Source organism: Alligator mississippiensis, chromosome 2, assembly GCF_030867095.1.
Source record: "Alligator mississippiensis isolate rAllMis1 chromosome 2, rAllMis1, whole genome shotgun sequence".
Taxonomy (NCBI): domain Eukaryota; kingdom Metazoa; phylum Chordata; order Crocodylia; family Alligatoridae; genus Alligator; species Alligator mississippiensis.
Window position 1 is genome coordinate 189,760,039 of NC_081825.1, and position 16,039 is coordinate 189,776,077.

At 44.7% G+C, this 16,039-nt stretch overlaps 1 protein-coding gene across 4 annotated transcripts in view; it reads left to right on the forward strand.

Annotated features, from left to right (window-relative positions):
* SLC22A18 (solute carrier family 22 member 18) overlaps positions 1 to 16,039 on the forward strand; it is a 109,683-nt gene that overhangs the window by 84,972 nt on the left and 8,672 nt on the right. For 3 of the 4 annotated variants that reach the window (XM_019477114.2, XM_059722589.1, XM_019477113.2), the window contains 3 exons: positions 7,166 to 7,267; positions 10,937 to 11,057; positions 12,573 to 12,788. In XM_019477114.2, the coding sequence (XP_019332659.2) occupies positions 7,166 to 7,267; positions 10,937 to 11,057; positions 12,573 to 12,788 (439 nt within the window). The remainder of the gene's footprint in view (positions 1 to 7,165; positions 7,268 to 10,936; positions 11,058 to 12,572; positions 12,789 to 16,039) is intronic. The other variant, XM_006271195.4, reaches the window with a different exon arrangement.

Genomic DNA, 16,039 nt, shown 5'->3' on the forward strand with positions numbered 1-16,039 from the left:
CAAATGGAGCTTGAAGGGAGGGGAAAAAAATCACTCCTTTACTCTATTGGTTGGGAGTTTCCAATTAAATATTTTCTGTGCAAGTTCCGAAGCTTATCTGAAAAAAACAGATCAATTAGTTTAACCTCTGACGTGTACAGAGCCATGGGCAGCTCTTGTTATTTTACTTGCAAACTATTTCCTTCCTCTTTTGTTTATTGATGACAGAACAGATTCCTGCAAGGTAGAAGCTCTTTTCTCAGCACTTCAAAAGAGATCAGGTTACAAAGGCCAGCACCATATGGACAAGAATAAATCCAAGGGAAACAACGGATTGCTTGCTGTTTGAAATGGAGGTTGAATGCAAGGAAAAAGTCCCCTAAAACATCCAAACTGAGAAAGTGCTATTTGCTTTCTATTGCTTCCTTTTCAGTGGAAATACTTTTAGTACTTTTAAGTACTAAGTGACTGTAGTAATCAGTGTTACTGCGCAGTAGCATCCCCAAACAGCTTTTTGAAAAGGGTATAGAAGAGAAGGCTAGAAGTCCTGAGCAGGATCCTCCCATCAGCATGGCTGATTGAGAATCCAGCTTTTTAGTAATGATGTCTCTGTCTTCTGTCACTAAAACCAGCTTATACCAACTGAAGGGAAGTTTGCCACTTCCCCATCAGAAGAGTGAGGTTTACTGCTGCAATTATGATTTTGAGGTTTGCCTCTTGACATTTGTTTTGTACTCAAGAGGAATAGCATCAGGTTGGCACTTAAATCCTTTAAAAGCTGCAACTAAGCTAGCAGTCCAAGCCCCAGACAATTTAAGTGCTAGCTTTAAAAACTATCCAAGTGTCCAGGGGTTTAGATTGCTATTTACATTTTTTTAAATGTGGTGTTAAGTGGCCAGAAAGTTACCATTAGAAACAATCATTAGAAATCAGTAGATGCAAGTAAAATGGAGTCAAGTTTATCGCTTAAGTCAAACTAAAAAAATACCTCTCTTTGGGACGTTAGTGTTAGAGGTTAAAATATTTAAGTGAGCTAACTAAGGCTTGCCTAAAAAGTATTATTGCTATTTTAATTTTTTTTTTTTGGAAAAATATATTTCTATATCTATCTATATATAGTTAAATATATATATCATCTAACATAAAACTTTTCATCACACACCTTAAACCACATTAAGAAACCGCGTACCTGTTACAATAAATGGACTCGTGCCCCCGTGCACCCATCTGCTGCCCTTTCCTAACCCAATCACAGTCCCTTAGTCCTGGCCTCACAGCATGTGACCTAAAGTTTAGCATTTTAGCCTTTTTGTGGTCTGAGTCCTGGCACTGCAATGGTCTGAGATTTGAAACAGATGTGAGCTAAAATGTGGTACTTCTTAAGCATTAAGCTTATAAGGATATTTGATATACCTTTGATAATGGACACCGCAATGGGGTTAGGTTTGCCACTTAAATGGATCTGAAATGCAATGCTTTTCTGGTCTGAACATTGTTGTTTGAACTATTTAACACTGAAGTTAATGGATTGAAGTTTGCGACTTAATACGTTTGACACTGAGGTGAAATGAGGTAGTTTTCAATTTCATTTGGCTGAGTTGTTCCTGCAGAAAATGTTCTCTCATTGAAGCTGTAAACTTTTCCCTTCAGTAATAAAACTATTGCAGGTGGCTTCCTCAGGGATATTCATGGCTTTTTGCAAGCAAAACCAAAAAAAAATTCCTTTAATTACATTGCGTCTTTCACAAAAGGCCAGAAGGCAGCAAAGTGAGCCAGTGTTGGACTAAGATTTACTGGGACCCTGGGCAAACAGAAAATTGGAGGCTCCCCATGAGGTGAGGGCAGGTTCTCACTGCACCTGCCAGGGGGCTGCAGCTGGGCCCATCCAGCCTCCTCAGCACATCTGGAGCAAGCCCCCTGGCCAGGAGGAGGCACACGCTGCCCACCCCAGATGTCTGTGGCCAGAGTGCCCAACTGGGCCATGCTGACCCTGGCTCCCCAGGGGGCCCTTGATTGACAGGGGCCCCTGGGCCCAGGCCCTGCAGGCCCATGCTTTAATCTGCCCCTGGAGTGAGCAGAGAATGTAATGTTATGCCTGCTTGTTTAGAACTAAAACCAAACCCAGAACCGGGTTCATGGTAAAAGCATGTGCCTGTGTCATTCTTTTAACCAAATACCTTCACACAAGTGACAAACCTTGGACCCTGATGTGGCAAAAAGTGGAACACTGCAGTGTGCAGTTCCATGAGAGTTAGTTCATTTTTGCGCAGCCTTTTTACGGTGCCGTGTTTGAAGATCTACCCTGTGAATTCAAACTGTAGGTTCAGCAAAGTCCATAACAGATCTTAAGTTGAATGCTGAACTCTGAATTGCAGAAGGAAGACAAGGTGGCACCTTATAGACTAGATCACCTCAGTCAGAGAGGCACACCATAGGCTAGACCCTGCTTTGTCAGATGCAATGAATAAATGGACTTGTAGAGAGCAGGGACAGTAAATTGAAAGGCCATTTATATACAAAGGATAGGGAAATGGAGAGGAGGGGAAGGGGCACTGCTAAGGGAGGTGAAGGTAGGTAGAAGAGATCAAACCAAGGAAACATTTACCTGCACAAAGACCACCTCTAAATCCACTCAACAGAGAAAAGTAAATGGTATATCACCATGCCGAAGAATGCATTCCCTGTGCAAAGCCATTTATTAGTGGTAGGCAGGCTAACGCTGAGCATTCTTCTTCTGATTCCACTGGCAGACAAGAGCTAAACCAGTCGTTCTAAACTAGGATGCCAGGGCATCCTTGGGTACCCCCAGATCCTTCGAAGGGTTCAGTTGTGAGGAGCTAAGTGTAAGGAGGTACATAGGTACAGACTGGGCAATCCCCCACCCCCACTGCCCAGCCGCTCTGCAAGGAGATTAGTACTGTAATATATAAATTAGTTTTTGAAATTGGGTGCCACTCAATTCACAAAAGTTATGGAAGGATGCCTCAAGTCCAGTGATGGGTTCCTCGAGTCCAAAAAGGTTGAAAGCCAGTGAACTAAATGCTCAGCAAAGGTTAAATACTGTTTCATCTTTGAATTTCTCTCCCTGTGAGTAACAGTAATCTTTTTGGCTAAGAGGTAATGTCTTATTTTTTTTATCCCCCTTCCTCCTGCTTCCTAAGCACACTGGGCCTGGTGCTCAGCTGGTGTCTATCAGCCTAGCTCAGGAGAACCATGCTGAGTAGAATTTGACCTTTCTTGTGTCCTGATTCTTTGAGCTTAAAACTTTTTTCTTGGAATCATTCATTTTTTCTACTTTTGCAACAGGATGTTTCAGCCAAGTTTCTTCTGTCTGACCAGGTTGGATTTCTCCTGTGCATTTTGATGCTGTTCTCTGAGGGCACACCCTGATCAAACAGACAATGGACAATTTAAAACAGGAAAATAGGTTGAATTTGTCCCACGGAACACTCTGTCCAAGTCTCGCCTAATTGGGAACGGTTTCTTCTTCTTCTTGCAGGGATCAGATGTGAAGGGGTGTGTAACTTAAGCTGCTAAATCTAGATTGGAATGCACCTGTTGCTGAGTCAGGCACACAGAACTCAGACCATATCCTGGGACTGGGCTCACCTCCCAGGTCTTATTATGGTACCTGTTGGATGAGCAGGCCTGACTAAGCACAGGTGGCATGTCCAATCCAGCAGCTGCAGGCGTTTGTGGTGTGCAGCTCCTTGACATCTGATTGGTAGAGATTGGAAAGTTGCAAAAGACTGATCATGACACCCATAAAAGGGTGTTTGATTCACCTAGTGACTCAGCCCCTTCTCCACCTACCTTAGAAAGGAGCCACAAATTGCTGATACTTTTACAGTAACTTCCTCCTGTCTTTGTACAGCCTTTATAGCATAATTTTTTCAGTTGCATTACGGTGACCTAATTTATACTACACTGTCAGGCTGTCAGAGCTTTGAATGCATCCATACTCAAAGCTTCTCTATAGCAGTTGAATCCCCATTTTTGTTGAATGATAGTAGGTTTCTGCGATGATGCAATACCCAACAGAAGGCACATGTAGATGCTCCCGTGCCTTCTACCTTCTTTAGTGCTACCTTTCCAGGGTGGTTAGTTGTAGCCAAGTTGATCTAAGAATATAGGCAGACAAGGTTATTTCGGTAGATGTGATATCTTTCTTTTATTAGACCAATGAAATAGTTGGAAAAATTGTTCTTCGCAAACTTTTGGGCACAAAAGCTTCTTCAGCTGATTCTTTGAACTTAAAACTTTCAACTGAAGAAGGGTGTTTGTGCCCAAAAGCTTGCAAAGAACAATTTTCCAACTATTTTGTTGGTCTAATCAAAGATAACACATCTACCCAAAGATTCTTGTCTGTCCCTTCCTGTAGTTACACTCTGCTAGTACAGCTGCTGCAGTGAAGCTGGGTGGAGGTACCAGAAGTGTAAGGCTGTGAATGCTTTCTGGCAGCCAGGCAGCAGCTGCTGCTATTTGCTGCTGGAACTTCTGCCATCTGAACCAGCTTAATGTAGACAAGGCCTCAAAGGCACTCCACATATTGACACAGCTTCATAATGCAGGAATTGAAGGTCAGTGGTAGGATTTTGCACAATAGCCTGTGGCTCACTGCCGCATTCTCGTTTCTTTGTCATCTGTGCTCCTGGCAATTGGAATGTAGGAGGGTGTTGACCATCCTTTCCCATCTTCCTATTAGTGAGAGAGCAGAGATATAGCATTTCTTCTCCCTTCCCTCCATCTAGTTGCTTGGAAGATAAAGGGCCACAATAGCCACAAACAACAAGCTTTGAAGGAAAAAAAAATCCTAAGTATGGGGCAGATACCAAACTGGTATAAATGGTAGTAGCTCCATAAGAGCTTATCTCACCTAGCTGAGGATCTAGACCATATACTTTATTTTTTCCCCTGCACTATTATTTTCTTTGCCTTGCAGTTTCCTAATGATCTTTCCCTGCCTTTGAACATGCCTTTGTTAGCTAATCCTTGTTAATGAATGGAAAGGCTTACTTACTGTGTACTTGTAATATATCAGTCACCTCTGATGGGTTTTCCAGCTCAGCATTGCATAACAGCAAGATGATTAGCTGGCTTGGAATGTTAGTTAACCCTGGGATTGGTACTTAAGCATTACAGTGTGTTACAGAGTCAAAATGAGGATGGGTTAGGGACAATAGTTTGTGATAGACACCTGAGGGGCCCTTTTAAGTTTCCCTACATTAAGCTGGATACTTCTTTTATTAATCTCCCAGGAGGAATCATGACCGGAGTCAGCTTGACACCCATGACTGGCAGCTGAGTTGCAAAGAACTGCCTTAATACAGCCTTCCCTATGCTGCCCATTATTATGTCTCATCCCTGCTTTTTTCTGCAGTCAGGGAGGATTCAATTCTTCATGCCTGTTCTGTCCATGGGCTCTCAGATGAGCCTGCCAACCAGACATTCAGTTAACACCAGATGCGGTACTCAGTTTGGGGGGGAGGGGGGGTTCCTAAAGGGGGAGGTTATTTCCCAATAGGAAGTGAGCTGAACCCTCCAAATTCATTTCACAGTAGGTTACTCAACTGCTGAACAAGGCAGTAGCAGTGCACATCACTAAACCACCCAATTCAGATTTGAACTTGTAACCTAGTATCTGACTTCCATACCATATAGTAGTGTATAATGCCCCAATTAACATGAAAATGTAGCATCATACACTCTGTTACCATGAAGCAGAGAGGTGGAGCAAGCAGTGGAGGATTGAAGGCAGGGGAGATTTAGGGACATAGCTGATTAAACTTTTGACCATTAAACAACATATTCAAAAACTCATTTTGGATCAATTGAAATGTTTTGTTTCAATTTGAACTTTACATTTATATATATATTCTTTCTGTGTATACATTAGTAGTATATATCTATTTTTTGTTTAATGTTAATTTCTTTGATGTTTTGGGTTTTTTCTGTTTAGTAACTTGGGATGTATGTATTATATTTCTGGTTTATTTTGAATTTCCTTTCTGTAGATTTTAATTTTACTATAACTCCTGTGGTTCAAAATATTCCCATGCCAGCATGTTGCAAGCTGAAGCAAAAGCCGCAGAGTAGGAACAAGCCTGTGTTTACACTGAACAAAAAAACTTTCTGGCTTGAAATAGGCTCCTGCCTCAGTGAATTCCCCCTGTGAAGCAAGGTCTTTCCCAGCTGAAACAACTCTTTGAAGTAGGACAAGCCTCTGCCTAACCCAGGTTCCTAGGCTTATATATCTGCCAGTGTGTCTAAATCTTCCAAGGCAGAAACAGGTCATAGTCTGAGCCGGATGCTTGGGGCTACAGACAGAACCCAGGGCCCTCCTCCTCTCTGAGGCAACATTCATCTCACTGAGCCAGCCATCCTGTAATTATTTGTTCTCCTCTTGCTTGGCTCCACATTTCTTCCCCTACTGGCTGCCCAGTAGGCCAGCTTCAAGAGGAGGGCTTGGGAGCATTCTGGGTAATGTCTATCCCTTGGCTTAGTGGTTGCAGAATTAGGAAGTGAGAGATTGAGGTCCAAATCCACTATAAGTAATGAGAGAAGGAGGGCCAGGGCTAAAAACCCACATGTTCCTCCCTGAGCAAGTAAATGACTTCTTCAACTACTATGTTATTGGGGTAGAAAATGGGAGAACTGCTCTCATCTTTCTGTGGGATCTGTTAATCATGGTTTGTCTGTGACTAGTGTCTTGGGACTTGCTCTGCATTCCACATGTTCCCAAATGATTCCTTGCCACCTAGGTGCCTGAACACCCATAATGAAGCCTATTGAACATGCTCCAAAGAAGAGGTGCAGGGTGAGCATAACTACACAAATGTAAAAAGAATCCAAACTGTTTGTAAGGACCAAAAAACCACCCCTTAGGCACATACAGAGGACATAGGATCCAGCCTAGGGTATGTTATGCACATTGATGAATGATGTCTCACAGCCACCAACTGAGATAGTGAAGTAACCTTATTTCCATTTTTCAGACAAGAAAATTGAAGCAGAGATGGGAACTGATCTCACCTGAGATCACTCAGTGAAGTGACAGTCAGAATGACAACACCAGAGTTACGATTCTCAGTTCTTGGCCTGCAACACTAGCAAGAGCTCCGTCCTACTGGTTGATATAAGGAATTTCAGCTAAGAATTTAACTTTTCTTATTCACCCTTCTTCTAGGTGATCCAGGGCCTGGTAATTGGAAGGCTAACTAGTTACTACACAGAGCGTACCCTACTCATGTTGGGCGTTGTCGTTTTTGGTGGCGTGGGGCTAGCCTTGGTAAGAGTCAAGATGAGATTTTCAAAAATGCCTGAAGAGGACAAAAGTATCCATCATGTGGGCGGTATCACTTCAACTACAGCAGCAGCATGATAACTCTTCCTGTAAGGAAGGGGAGGTGTGAGCCCACTATCACTAACCAGAATGGTTATACCAATACAAACCTTATATTTGGATCAAACCACTTGAGCTGCAGAACCCAAGGGCAGTCTGAGTTTCCACCTTAATCTTGCTGTCTTGTGAGTGATGCAGCAGATTGAGGCATCTTAACATTCCTATCAAGGCACAACAGTTTAATTAATTGAAACAACTGAGGAATGAGGGCCTTAAAGAGAAAATGAGAAGCAAAGTGAGTGAGATGTTATCTTTTATTCATTAAATGCATTTGCTGGATGCAGCAGCATTAAACAGTATCAAGAATAGTATGAATGAGGCTGCATAAGCTTGCTAGGCATGTCTTCAGCAATAACAATGAGAAATGAGTAAAAGCACAGTAATTTAAATAGCCTTATTAAAATTTCACTGCATCGATCACTGTGTTCATGCAGAGAAGACACTCACTGTGGCTTAATATGACAGATTTGGAAGCAATCCAGGCCTGAGAGGATCCTGGTGGCTGCTGAGGGGGGTTGGAGTGGAAGGATTACAGAGCTGGCAATTAGACCGTGCCCAGAGGGCTTAGGACATCCTGACAGCTTGGGCTTGAGAGAGACAAGGGTCAGGAATGACTTCCCATGAGAACTATTCATAGGAAAAGGCAGCTGCAGGCCTTTTCGCCAAGTCAAGCTTATTAAAAAGCACTCTGTTCAAGGCGTTGCCAAGAAAACATCCGTTTCTGGGGTGGCTTTTCATAACGGAGGTCATGGCAGAAATAAGCTGTGTGGAGGCAACTTGTCATCAGCAGGACCTCAATGCACTGATTACAGCTATTGGGGCAGAAGGTGTTTTTTTACTTGGACCCTCTTCCTCCATGCTGCAAGGGAGAGTGTCAAAGGGTGCAGAGGTAAAAATTGTATTACTATCAAGGGATACTCATACAAGCTGTGGGGATAGGGCTGTAATGCCAGAGCATAACAGAACCACTCCAACTATAACCCTGCTTCATTCAGGGTCAAAGCTAATTTAGCTCACTTCTATCATCAAAGGCTTATGCAAATATAGCGATTACATCATAACAACTGATGTGCTTATCCAAACAGCAGTCCTTCCTCCCCTTTTAAAGCAGATAAAAATGTATGTTTGGCCATACACAAAAAGATAGCCATTTAACTTTCCAGAAAGATGCTGAGTCTACAAACTAGTTTAAAAACAAATTCAAGTCCCAGCATCCAGGCATACCCTAATGTACATCAGAGACTGTGGCCTTCCAGCTAGGGACAAACATTACACATAAACTGGTTTAAGTGATCAGAAACTGACTTAAACCTGTAACAGAACAGATGTTCAGCACACATAAACCTGTTTGAAAATGGCTGAAACTGGCTTGAGATAAACCTGGTTGAATGTAATATCAGCCTTAACTCACTTGGGTCAAACCAGTTTATGCAATGTCTGTCCCAGACCCCTTGCTGGTTTAAGTTAAATCAGACTCCCCCAGCATCCTGGCATGTTCTCTGGGTTGGGAGGGGCTCTCTGCTTCACAGCAGAGCTGGCCCCTCCCCTCTGCTCCCTGGCTGCAGCTCTGGCAGAGAGATTTGCAGGCAGTACAAGGTCTGCTGGCTTCCCCCTGCCCTACCTCCCCCTTCCCCACCTCACTGCTTAAGCAGAGATCCCCTTCCTCCTCTCTCCCACAGCACGGACCGTAGCCAGCATGCGGTATGCTAGCTAATGCTGTGTAAGGCAGATAAGACAGGTGAGGGCTTTTGGAGCTAATCAACAGCTCAGCTGGTGATGTCCCTGCATTCCTCCCTTTGGAAAAAGCTGTTTAAGAAGAGCTTGAACTAATGAGCAAGGCTTTGTCTTCTGATGGGGTGCTAAATGCTGATAACAGAAATGATAATTGCTCTGTCATGAAGATGTGAGGGGACTCCCTCCCTAATCACAGCATCCTGCTGGGGCCTGGCCATGCCCCCCTCTGCTCAGCCCTGTAGCAGGGAAGGGAGGGCTGCTCTAGCACCCCCCAGCTTCCAGCCTGAACCACTGCAGGCATGTGCCAGCATTTTATCAGGTCAGAGGGGATATCTGTAGTTACAAAATGATCAATTCAGGCTTTTTTGAATGTCTGTCCCTAGCCTAGATCATCAGGAAGTGGAGGAGGCATTCTCCTCAGCAGCAATTCCATGTTTATGTCATTTCCCTCATCTTAGTGCTCAGGATTGATGGGCCCACACAGCATTCAGGAGCTATCATCCTGGTATTGATCTGCTCTGACCGTTCACTACAGCTACCACAATGTCTGGGAAACAGCTGGTTGCTGTAGCTGTGTACATTTCTGATCCCTGTTTGGTTCCTGCCAGCATTTGCTCTAGAAAAGGTGCTTTTGTTATCCTTGCTTTGTTCTGACTATCTTGCACACCAAGGACTAGAACTTGCACTCCTTCCTCCAACACTGAGGCAAAGGTCCCCTCAGAGTCACAACCATTATCTCTCAGGTCTCTAGACAGTGAATTAATCTGTAGATCTTAATCCAGTTAAAAAAAAAAAAACTTGTTCTTAACCTCAGCATTACCAAATCATGAGTTAGAAATGTTTCTGGGCTTGTTTTAACTCTGTAGCCAAGAGGCACTGACTGGATTTTATTAAAGAAAAATCCAGTTGGTATGATACAATGAGTAAAACTTCCGGCTTAACAAAGGATAAAAAGGATTTCTAGACCACAATAGAAGAAATACACCTTGAAAGTTAACCCTAGGATGAGACATCCGAGAGCAGGGGAGAGAGTAATTTCCTTTCCATGCCCCAGAGAAATGAGTTAATTTGACCGGTGAGGATTGTGAGTGAATTGAAAGCTACTTTAGCCCCATCACCTGTGTGTTCAGTACCTCTCACAGTACTAAGCAGCTGGGAGGATGTCTCCCTTAAGGATTGTTCAATAAGAAGATTTTTACAGTGATACACTTATGACCAGGAGACCCACTCCAGATTACTAAACACAGAGAAGCTATTGGCAAGTAAATAAACAAACTGGATTAGAAATCCCAGAGAACAGCATTACATAACCTACCTTGTTGGGTTATTTTGGCAAGTGTAGTTAAGCTTTAATTATTTATGATAATGAGTTAGGTGGTTTTGTGTAAGTAATAAAGACTTAATGAGACCATGCTACCCTGCTATTAAACCTTTCCCACGAGGTTGGGAGAGACAACCAAGGGGGTGGGGAGAAGGGTAGGGGTTACGAGAATTGTCAGACTTTGTGAATTAGCAAAGCTAGGCTAAATGTGACTTTGACTTGTTCTGTAGGATATAATTTGTGACATGTGCTGAGTGTACATAATAATGCATTAAACAAACACAAAGGTAGGATAAGAGACCTGAACGTGCCAGCTTCTCATATGGTGGAAATCAGTTTTGTTCCATTGGCCCAGTATCAGTTTCTACCAGCTAAGGGTCTGGCACAGTGTTTTTATTAAGTGCTGTGGGGATTGCATCTCACTGATAGGACAGTGCCACTTGTGCTGCCCAAGAGCTGGCTCTCTAAGAGGCTATGATGTTTTCTGTTCTGCCACCCAGGCTCTGATGACCAACGTGTTCCATTACTGCATCATCTCTCTCCCCATGGTGTTTGCATTCTGCACTGTGGGCATCATCACAGACAGCATTCTCACCAAGGCCGTTCCCACTTCAGACACCGGTAAGCCTCCTTAATGGGGTTTTTATCCTTCCCTAAATTCAGTCAGCTGCTCCTCCTACTCCAGCTCGGGGCTTGTGACTTTTAGAGCCTGCGAGCTTAAACTGCAAGCTGGCCTGTGCACAAACCCTCTGTGTGCTGCTGAACCCGACGCTGTCAGCCGAGACTTAGAGATCTGCGGGAAGAATGCCGAGTTCCAAGGGCTGAGCACATCACATCAGGCATAATTTGCCTTAGAACAAAGGGTAACCTATATTAGTCCCACATCTTTGCCAGCCTATGAACATTGCTTAGAATGAGCATGGCTAGAGTTACAAGGGTGCCTGCAGTGAGCCAGCAACCAGCAGCAATTGGCACTGCCAGAAACATAACAAGAGGCTAAATCGTGGAGCTTTGACGTAGTCTGAAATCTGCCCCAGCACAGAGGGTCTGTGCATAGTTCTGCATATGTTTAAGGGCTTGGCTCAGCAGGGCCTTGCATCAGTCCTGTGTGTTCAGTCGCATTTCAACACCACCGCCCTCCCCCCACCCCCCTCACAACAAATCTGTCCTCAGAAACAGAAAATTAATGATGGCTCTGGTCCTTGAGAAGGCTGCGATGGAAGCAAGTGGCAGGTCATGATTTAGGGCAGCGAGTGGTCTGCAGGTCACATGCAGCCCCTGAGGGCTTAACCTGGGGCCTCTAAGCTCCCAGTCTGGGTACCTCTTCCCACCCCATCACTTCAGCTGCTGCTGCCACCACCACTACCAGAGTCTCCAGGCTCCCTGTCCCTTCCCTGGCTTCTATTGCCTGCCCCCACACTTGAGGGCGGGCTAGGGTGGTGCAGTTCACTGGGCTGAGGGACCAGGAGCAGAAAAGAGACCTGGTGACCTTATGTGGTGAGGGTGCACCAGCCCAGTGTAGCAACAAGTGGCTCACAGCATGGCAGGAGCCCACAGGATGCAGGGGCACTGATGCAGTGCAGGAACATGATGGAGAACCCACATAGTGTAGTGTGGTGTGCAGCCCATGTGGTCTGTGGCCTCTCAGCCACTCAGAAGTTGGACAGCCCTGATTTAGGGCTATTGCACTTCCTTATGCCCTGTCACTGTTACGTAAGTACACTTGTGGTGCTTTAACACTGAGGCACTGGTCTAGTTATATTAAACATGCCATTGCCTGAGAAATCTGGTTTGGACAGCTGCATGCAGTGAATGTTGGCAACGGAAATGAACCCATGCAGTATTAATGACGCAGTATCAAGCAACACTGCACTTACAACTGCCCATTCCAAATTGTCATTAAGGCACAGGCTGCTGGCACTTCTGTAGCACTTGCAAATATCAGTCCATGTGGCCATATATTCCCATCAATAAAGAAAGGTTTACATAGTTTTTTTTAACATTTAAATGCTTCTGGCCATGCATCTTGCTACCATAAACAGCTATGCAGTCAGAGTTAAAATGCAGTTTCTCTCGCACACACTTGCACAGGGATGCTGCAAGGATGAATTTTATAAGAATTCTTGATTGCTGTAGGTTATGTTAGATACTCAGTCATCACATTATTGGAAAGGAAGGGTGAAGAGGCTGAAGGGGTTTCTAAGCATCAAGCTAACCTCAGCTGGAGCTCCAAGCCTTGCTGTAGTGAAAGAAGACTCCCAAAGAAGAAGAGCCAACTACTATGTATCCAGCCATCTCAGAAGAACATCTACAATCTGGATTGCAGTTGGATACAGTTGCCTACCCGTTTTGGTGTGTTTCTAGGGGCTGTTAGACATTTCTACATTTCAGTGTAGAAGTGGCTGCAAATCAGTGGTAAACACAGATGTTGTTGTATCTATTTGTTTCTCAAGGTACAGCTAGAAATGCATGTACCTTAAGGCTACCCCAGTCATATTACTGTAAGCCTTCCATAGCCCTCGCCTTTTCCATCTACTTTCTTCCTGCGTAGAAGCCAGGAGTCCTTTTGTGTGGAATGGAGCGTACTGAACTGGGCTGTCCTTATCTGCAGACCATGCTTCCCATCTCTTAAGCACTGCACACATGGTTCTGGTCACCACATAGATGCAGTTTCCCTCCTTTAGGGGATCCAGTGTTGGAAGAGTCAAACTCCAAATTCTGGCTTGCACATGCACCCTCCCCTCCCCACACACACAGGCATGGGTGTTTGCAAACCCCTGTTGCAATTTTACCCACAGATTGTAAAACCTGTCAGGAAAGTTTCTTAAAGCACTTTTGGATTCCTTCTGGGTGAAAACCTTTGGAAAGGTCACATCCTTGACTTATTTGTAAAGCTGAAAGAATTCCCATTGAATGCACCATAGATGAAAGCTTAACGTTTGTTTGGTATAAACCATTTAGCTGTTCCTGAGGTAAAGGCCTACATTTTCCTGGGCGCTCAGTTCTGCTCAAATTAAAATTTTCAGTTTCAAGACATTTAAGAAATGTTCAGTGAAGAGTGAAAGCTGTGGGGGAAGGGCAGTAAATGGCATTTAAACATAGAGCGAAGTTGGAACTTATCCAGATAACTCTCAAAAGGGCTTTTGTGAGCAGGGGGAAACGGAACATGCTCTGATTTTAAAGCCCAGGGGCTACGGTCAGACACAAATGAGAGAATTCAGTGGCCTCATCCTTATCCTTATTTGCGTATGTTATTAGGTCACCATGCAATTCAGCCAGATTGGTAGACTCTTCACAGGAACTGAGGAGAGAGTGACACTCCAGGGTGGGTTGCAAGAAAAGATTGCTTTGCAATAAGGGAGTTGTGTGTGGGCTGAGGGGTAAACTGGTAGGAACTATAACAGGTTAGGAATGAAGTGCATGTTTGTACAGTGCCTAGCACAGTGGGCCACAACTACTCAAGCCCTTCAGCAGTGCAAATAACAGGTGGTCTGATGTTTGGGCTTAGGGCTAGATAAACAGAGGGTGCAGCTGGAAGATGTGGATTGCAGTGCTTTAGCAAAGGCAGGTGACCAGGGAAAGGGAAAAACCAGGGATAAAAGTCACATGTCCAGATCCGAAAGCCAAATGCCATCTGTTCACCTTTTTATGTTTTTGCATTAAAAAAAAAAAAACGTTTTAACAATAAAGTCCACTCAGGCAGGGGCAGCCATTCAGTCCAGAGGGCTGAACACAACAGGGCAATGCATGTGTGATCAGGTCCTTTGGAGCAGCAGGTTGGAATAGCAGCATGGGTGTCTCATGGAGAGGCACAGCTATTAAAGTGCCTGCCACCCATTTCCGATCATGGGTGGCACCACACACTACCTGTTCCACCCACATATCAGCTACACTAATCTCCTGACTATGCAAACATGAAATTTACACTGCAAATTAGTCATTTTTAGTTACATTTTCATCTTTTTATTAGTCAGTGAGAGTGAGTTTATAAGGTCCCACCCTGCCCTGCCTTGATGCTACAGTTGATAGTCAAGCTTTTTCATATAAAAAATTCAGGATGTGGTGTTAGCATTTCACTTTAGCCACATTCACGTGATTGCTGTATTCACCAGTGGAATTCCTGCCCTGCATTTACAGTCCTCTGTAGAGCTTTTCAGCATCCACTACAGAGGAATCAATCTCTCCACTGACTTTCCTGAGGGTTGAGTCATGACAAGAGAGAGAGGACCCACCCACAAAATAGGGTGCCTCTCTCATCAAAGGGATGGGCGGGATAGATTATTCTTTTCCACTGGCTCTAAATGTGATATGCTCTCTGCCTTTTCTAGATAGGTAGATTTCTCAGGAAATATGTACACTCTAGGATGCTAATCACTACTTGCAGTAGGCATTCATCTCTGTGGATGAGAGCTTGAATTCCTAAAGCCATTTCCAATTAGGGCTGATGACTTTACCATTCAGTTTTAACTTATCACTGGGGCTTTCAGCTGAAAGGAACAGACTGGAAATTATTTCATTCATTTCCCTTTGATTTTGTCTCTTCAAAGGCAGGAAGGCATTTTACACTATGTTTGAGTGCCATTTATCTACATGCAAGAGCCGATGGGAATGCTGGTTCAAGCAGTCACAGTTTGTCTTCGCACAATGCCTGACAGAACTCAATCCCCTCTCTTAGAGGGGAGGTGTTTCTGTTTAGGGGTCTCCTTTCACAGGCTCATTGCTTCATGGCACCATAGGTGGTGATTCTGTTCAATGGTATGAGAATAGCCAGAGATTAAAATGGAGCTTGAACAAATTGAGCTCTCAGCTCTGCTTTTATCCAGTATCCAGCAATATGGCAGCCTACCCTATATTGCTGCATTCCAGCAGCCTGCATCCTGCTACATGACCCTGCTCTTGGAACAGATGGGGCATACCCTGTTTGGTTTTCCTAGCTCAGTGTGGCTTCTCTCCATTATTCAGACTGCTGATCCATAGCCTGCTACCTGCCTGACATTTGAATTAAACTACACTACAGCGTGATGATCTGAGAACTGGTCTAGAGCAGCACTATAATCCTAGTGTCACAGGGCACCTTAGTGCCTGCTCCTAGAGAGGAGAAACTGCCAGGGAGAGAGCCCTGGCAGAGCCAATTGAGCACAGCTGCGAGTTGCCGGAGCAACTAAGGGGAGCCAGCTGCCTGTAGGGGGCAGGGCCTGGCCCTTATGAAGCCCAGGGCTGAAGCCAGGCTAGCAGTTCTCTGCCAGCAGCCTGGGAGGCAGGAGCTCTGGGAGCAAGGATGCGGAAAGGAGCATGACTTGCAAGTACAGCTCATGATAGCCCTGAGAGGATGGGCACTAGGGTTTAGCCAGGGGGCTTTAGGTTTGTGTTACAGCCAGGAGGCTTGAGTTTGTTTGACTTTGTTATTACACCCGGAGGCTTGGGTGAGGCTGTAGGGGTTGGAAGAGGCCTCGTAAGAGGGCGCAGTGTCCTCATAATGACCCCAGAGAGTGTGGGGAGCCCTAGCGCCAAGAGGGCGCATTAATTTCACAGCGCCAGTGAAGGCGCAGCTTGCACGCCAGTGCGGGAGCAACTGGTGGCAAGGAGCGTGGCCAGTGGGTCGT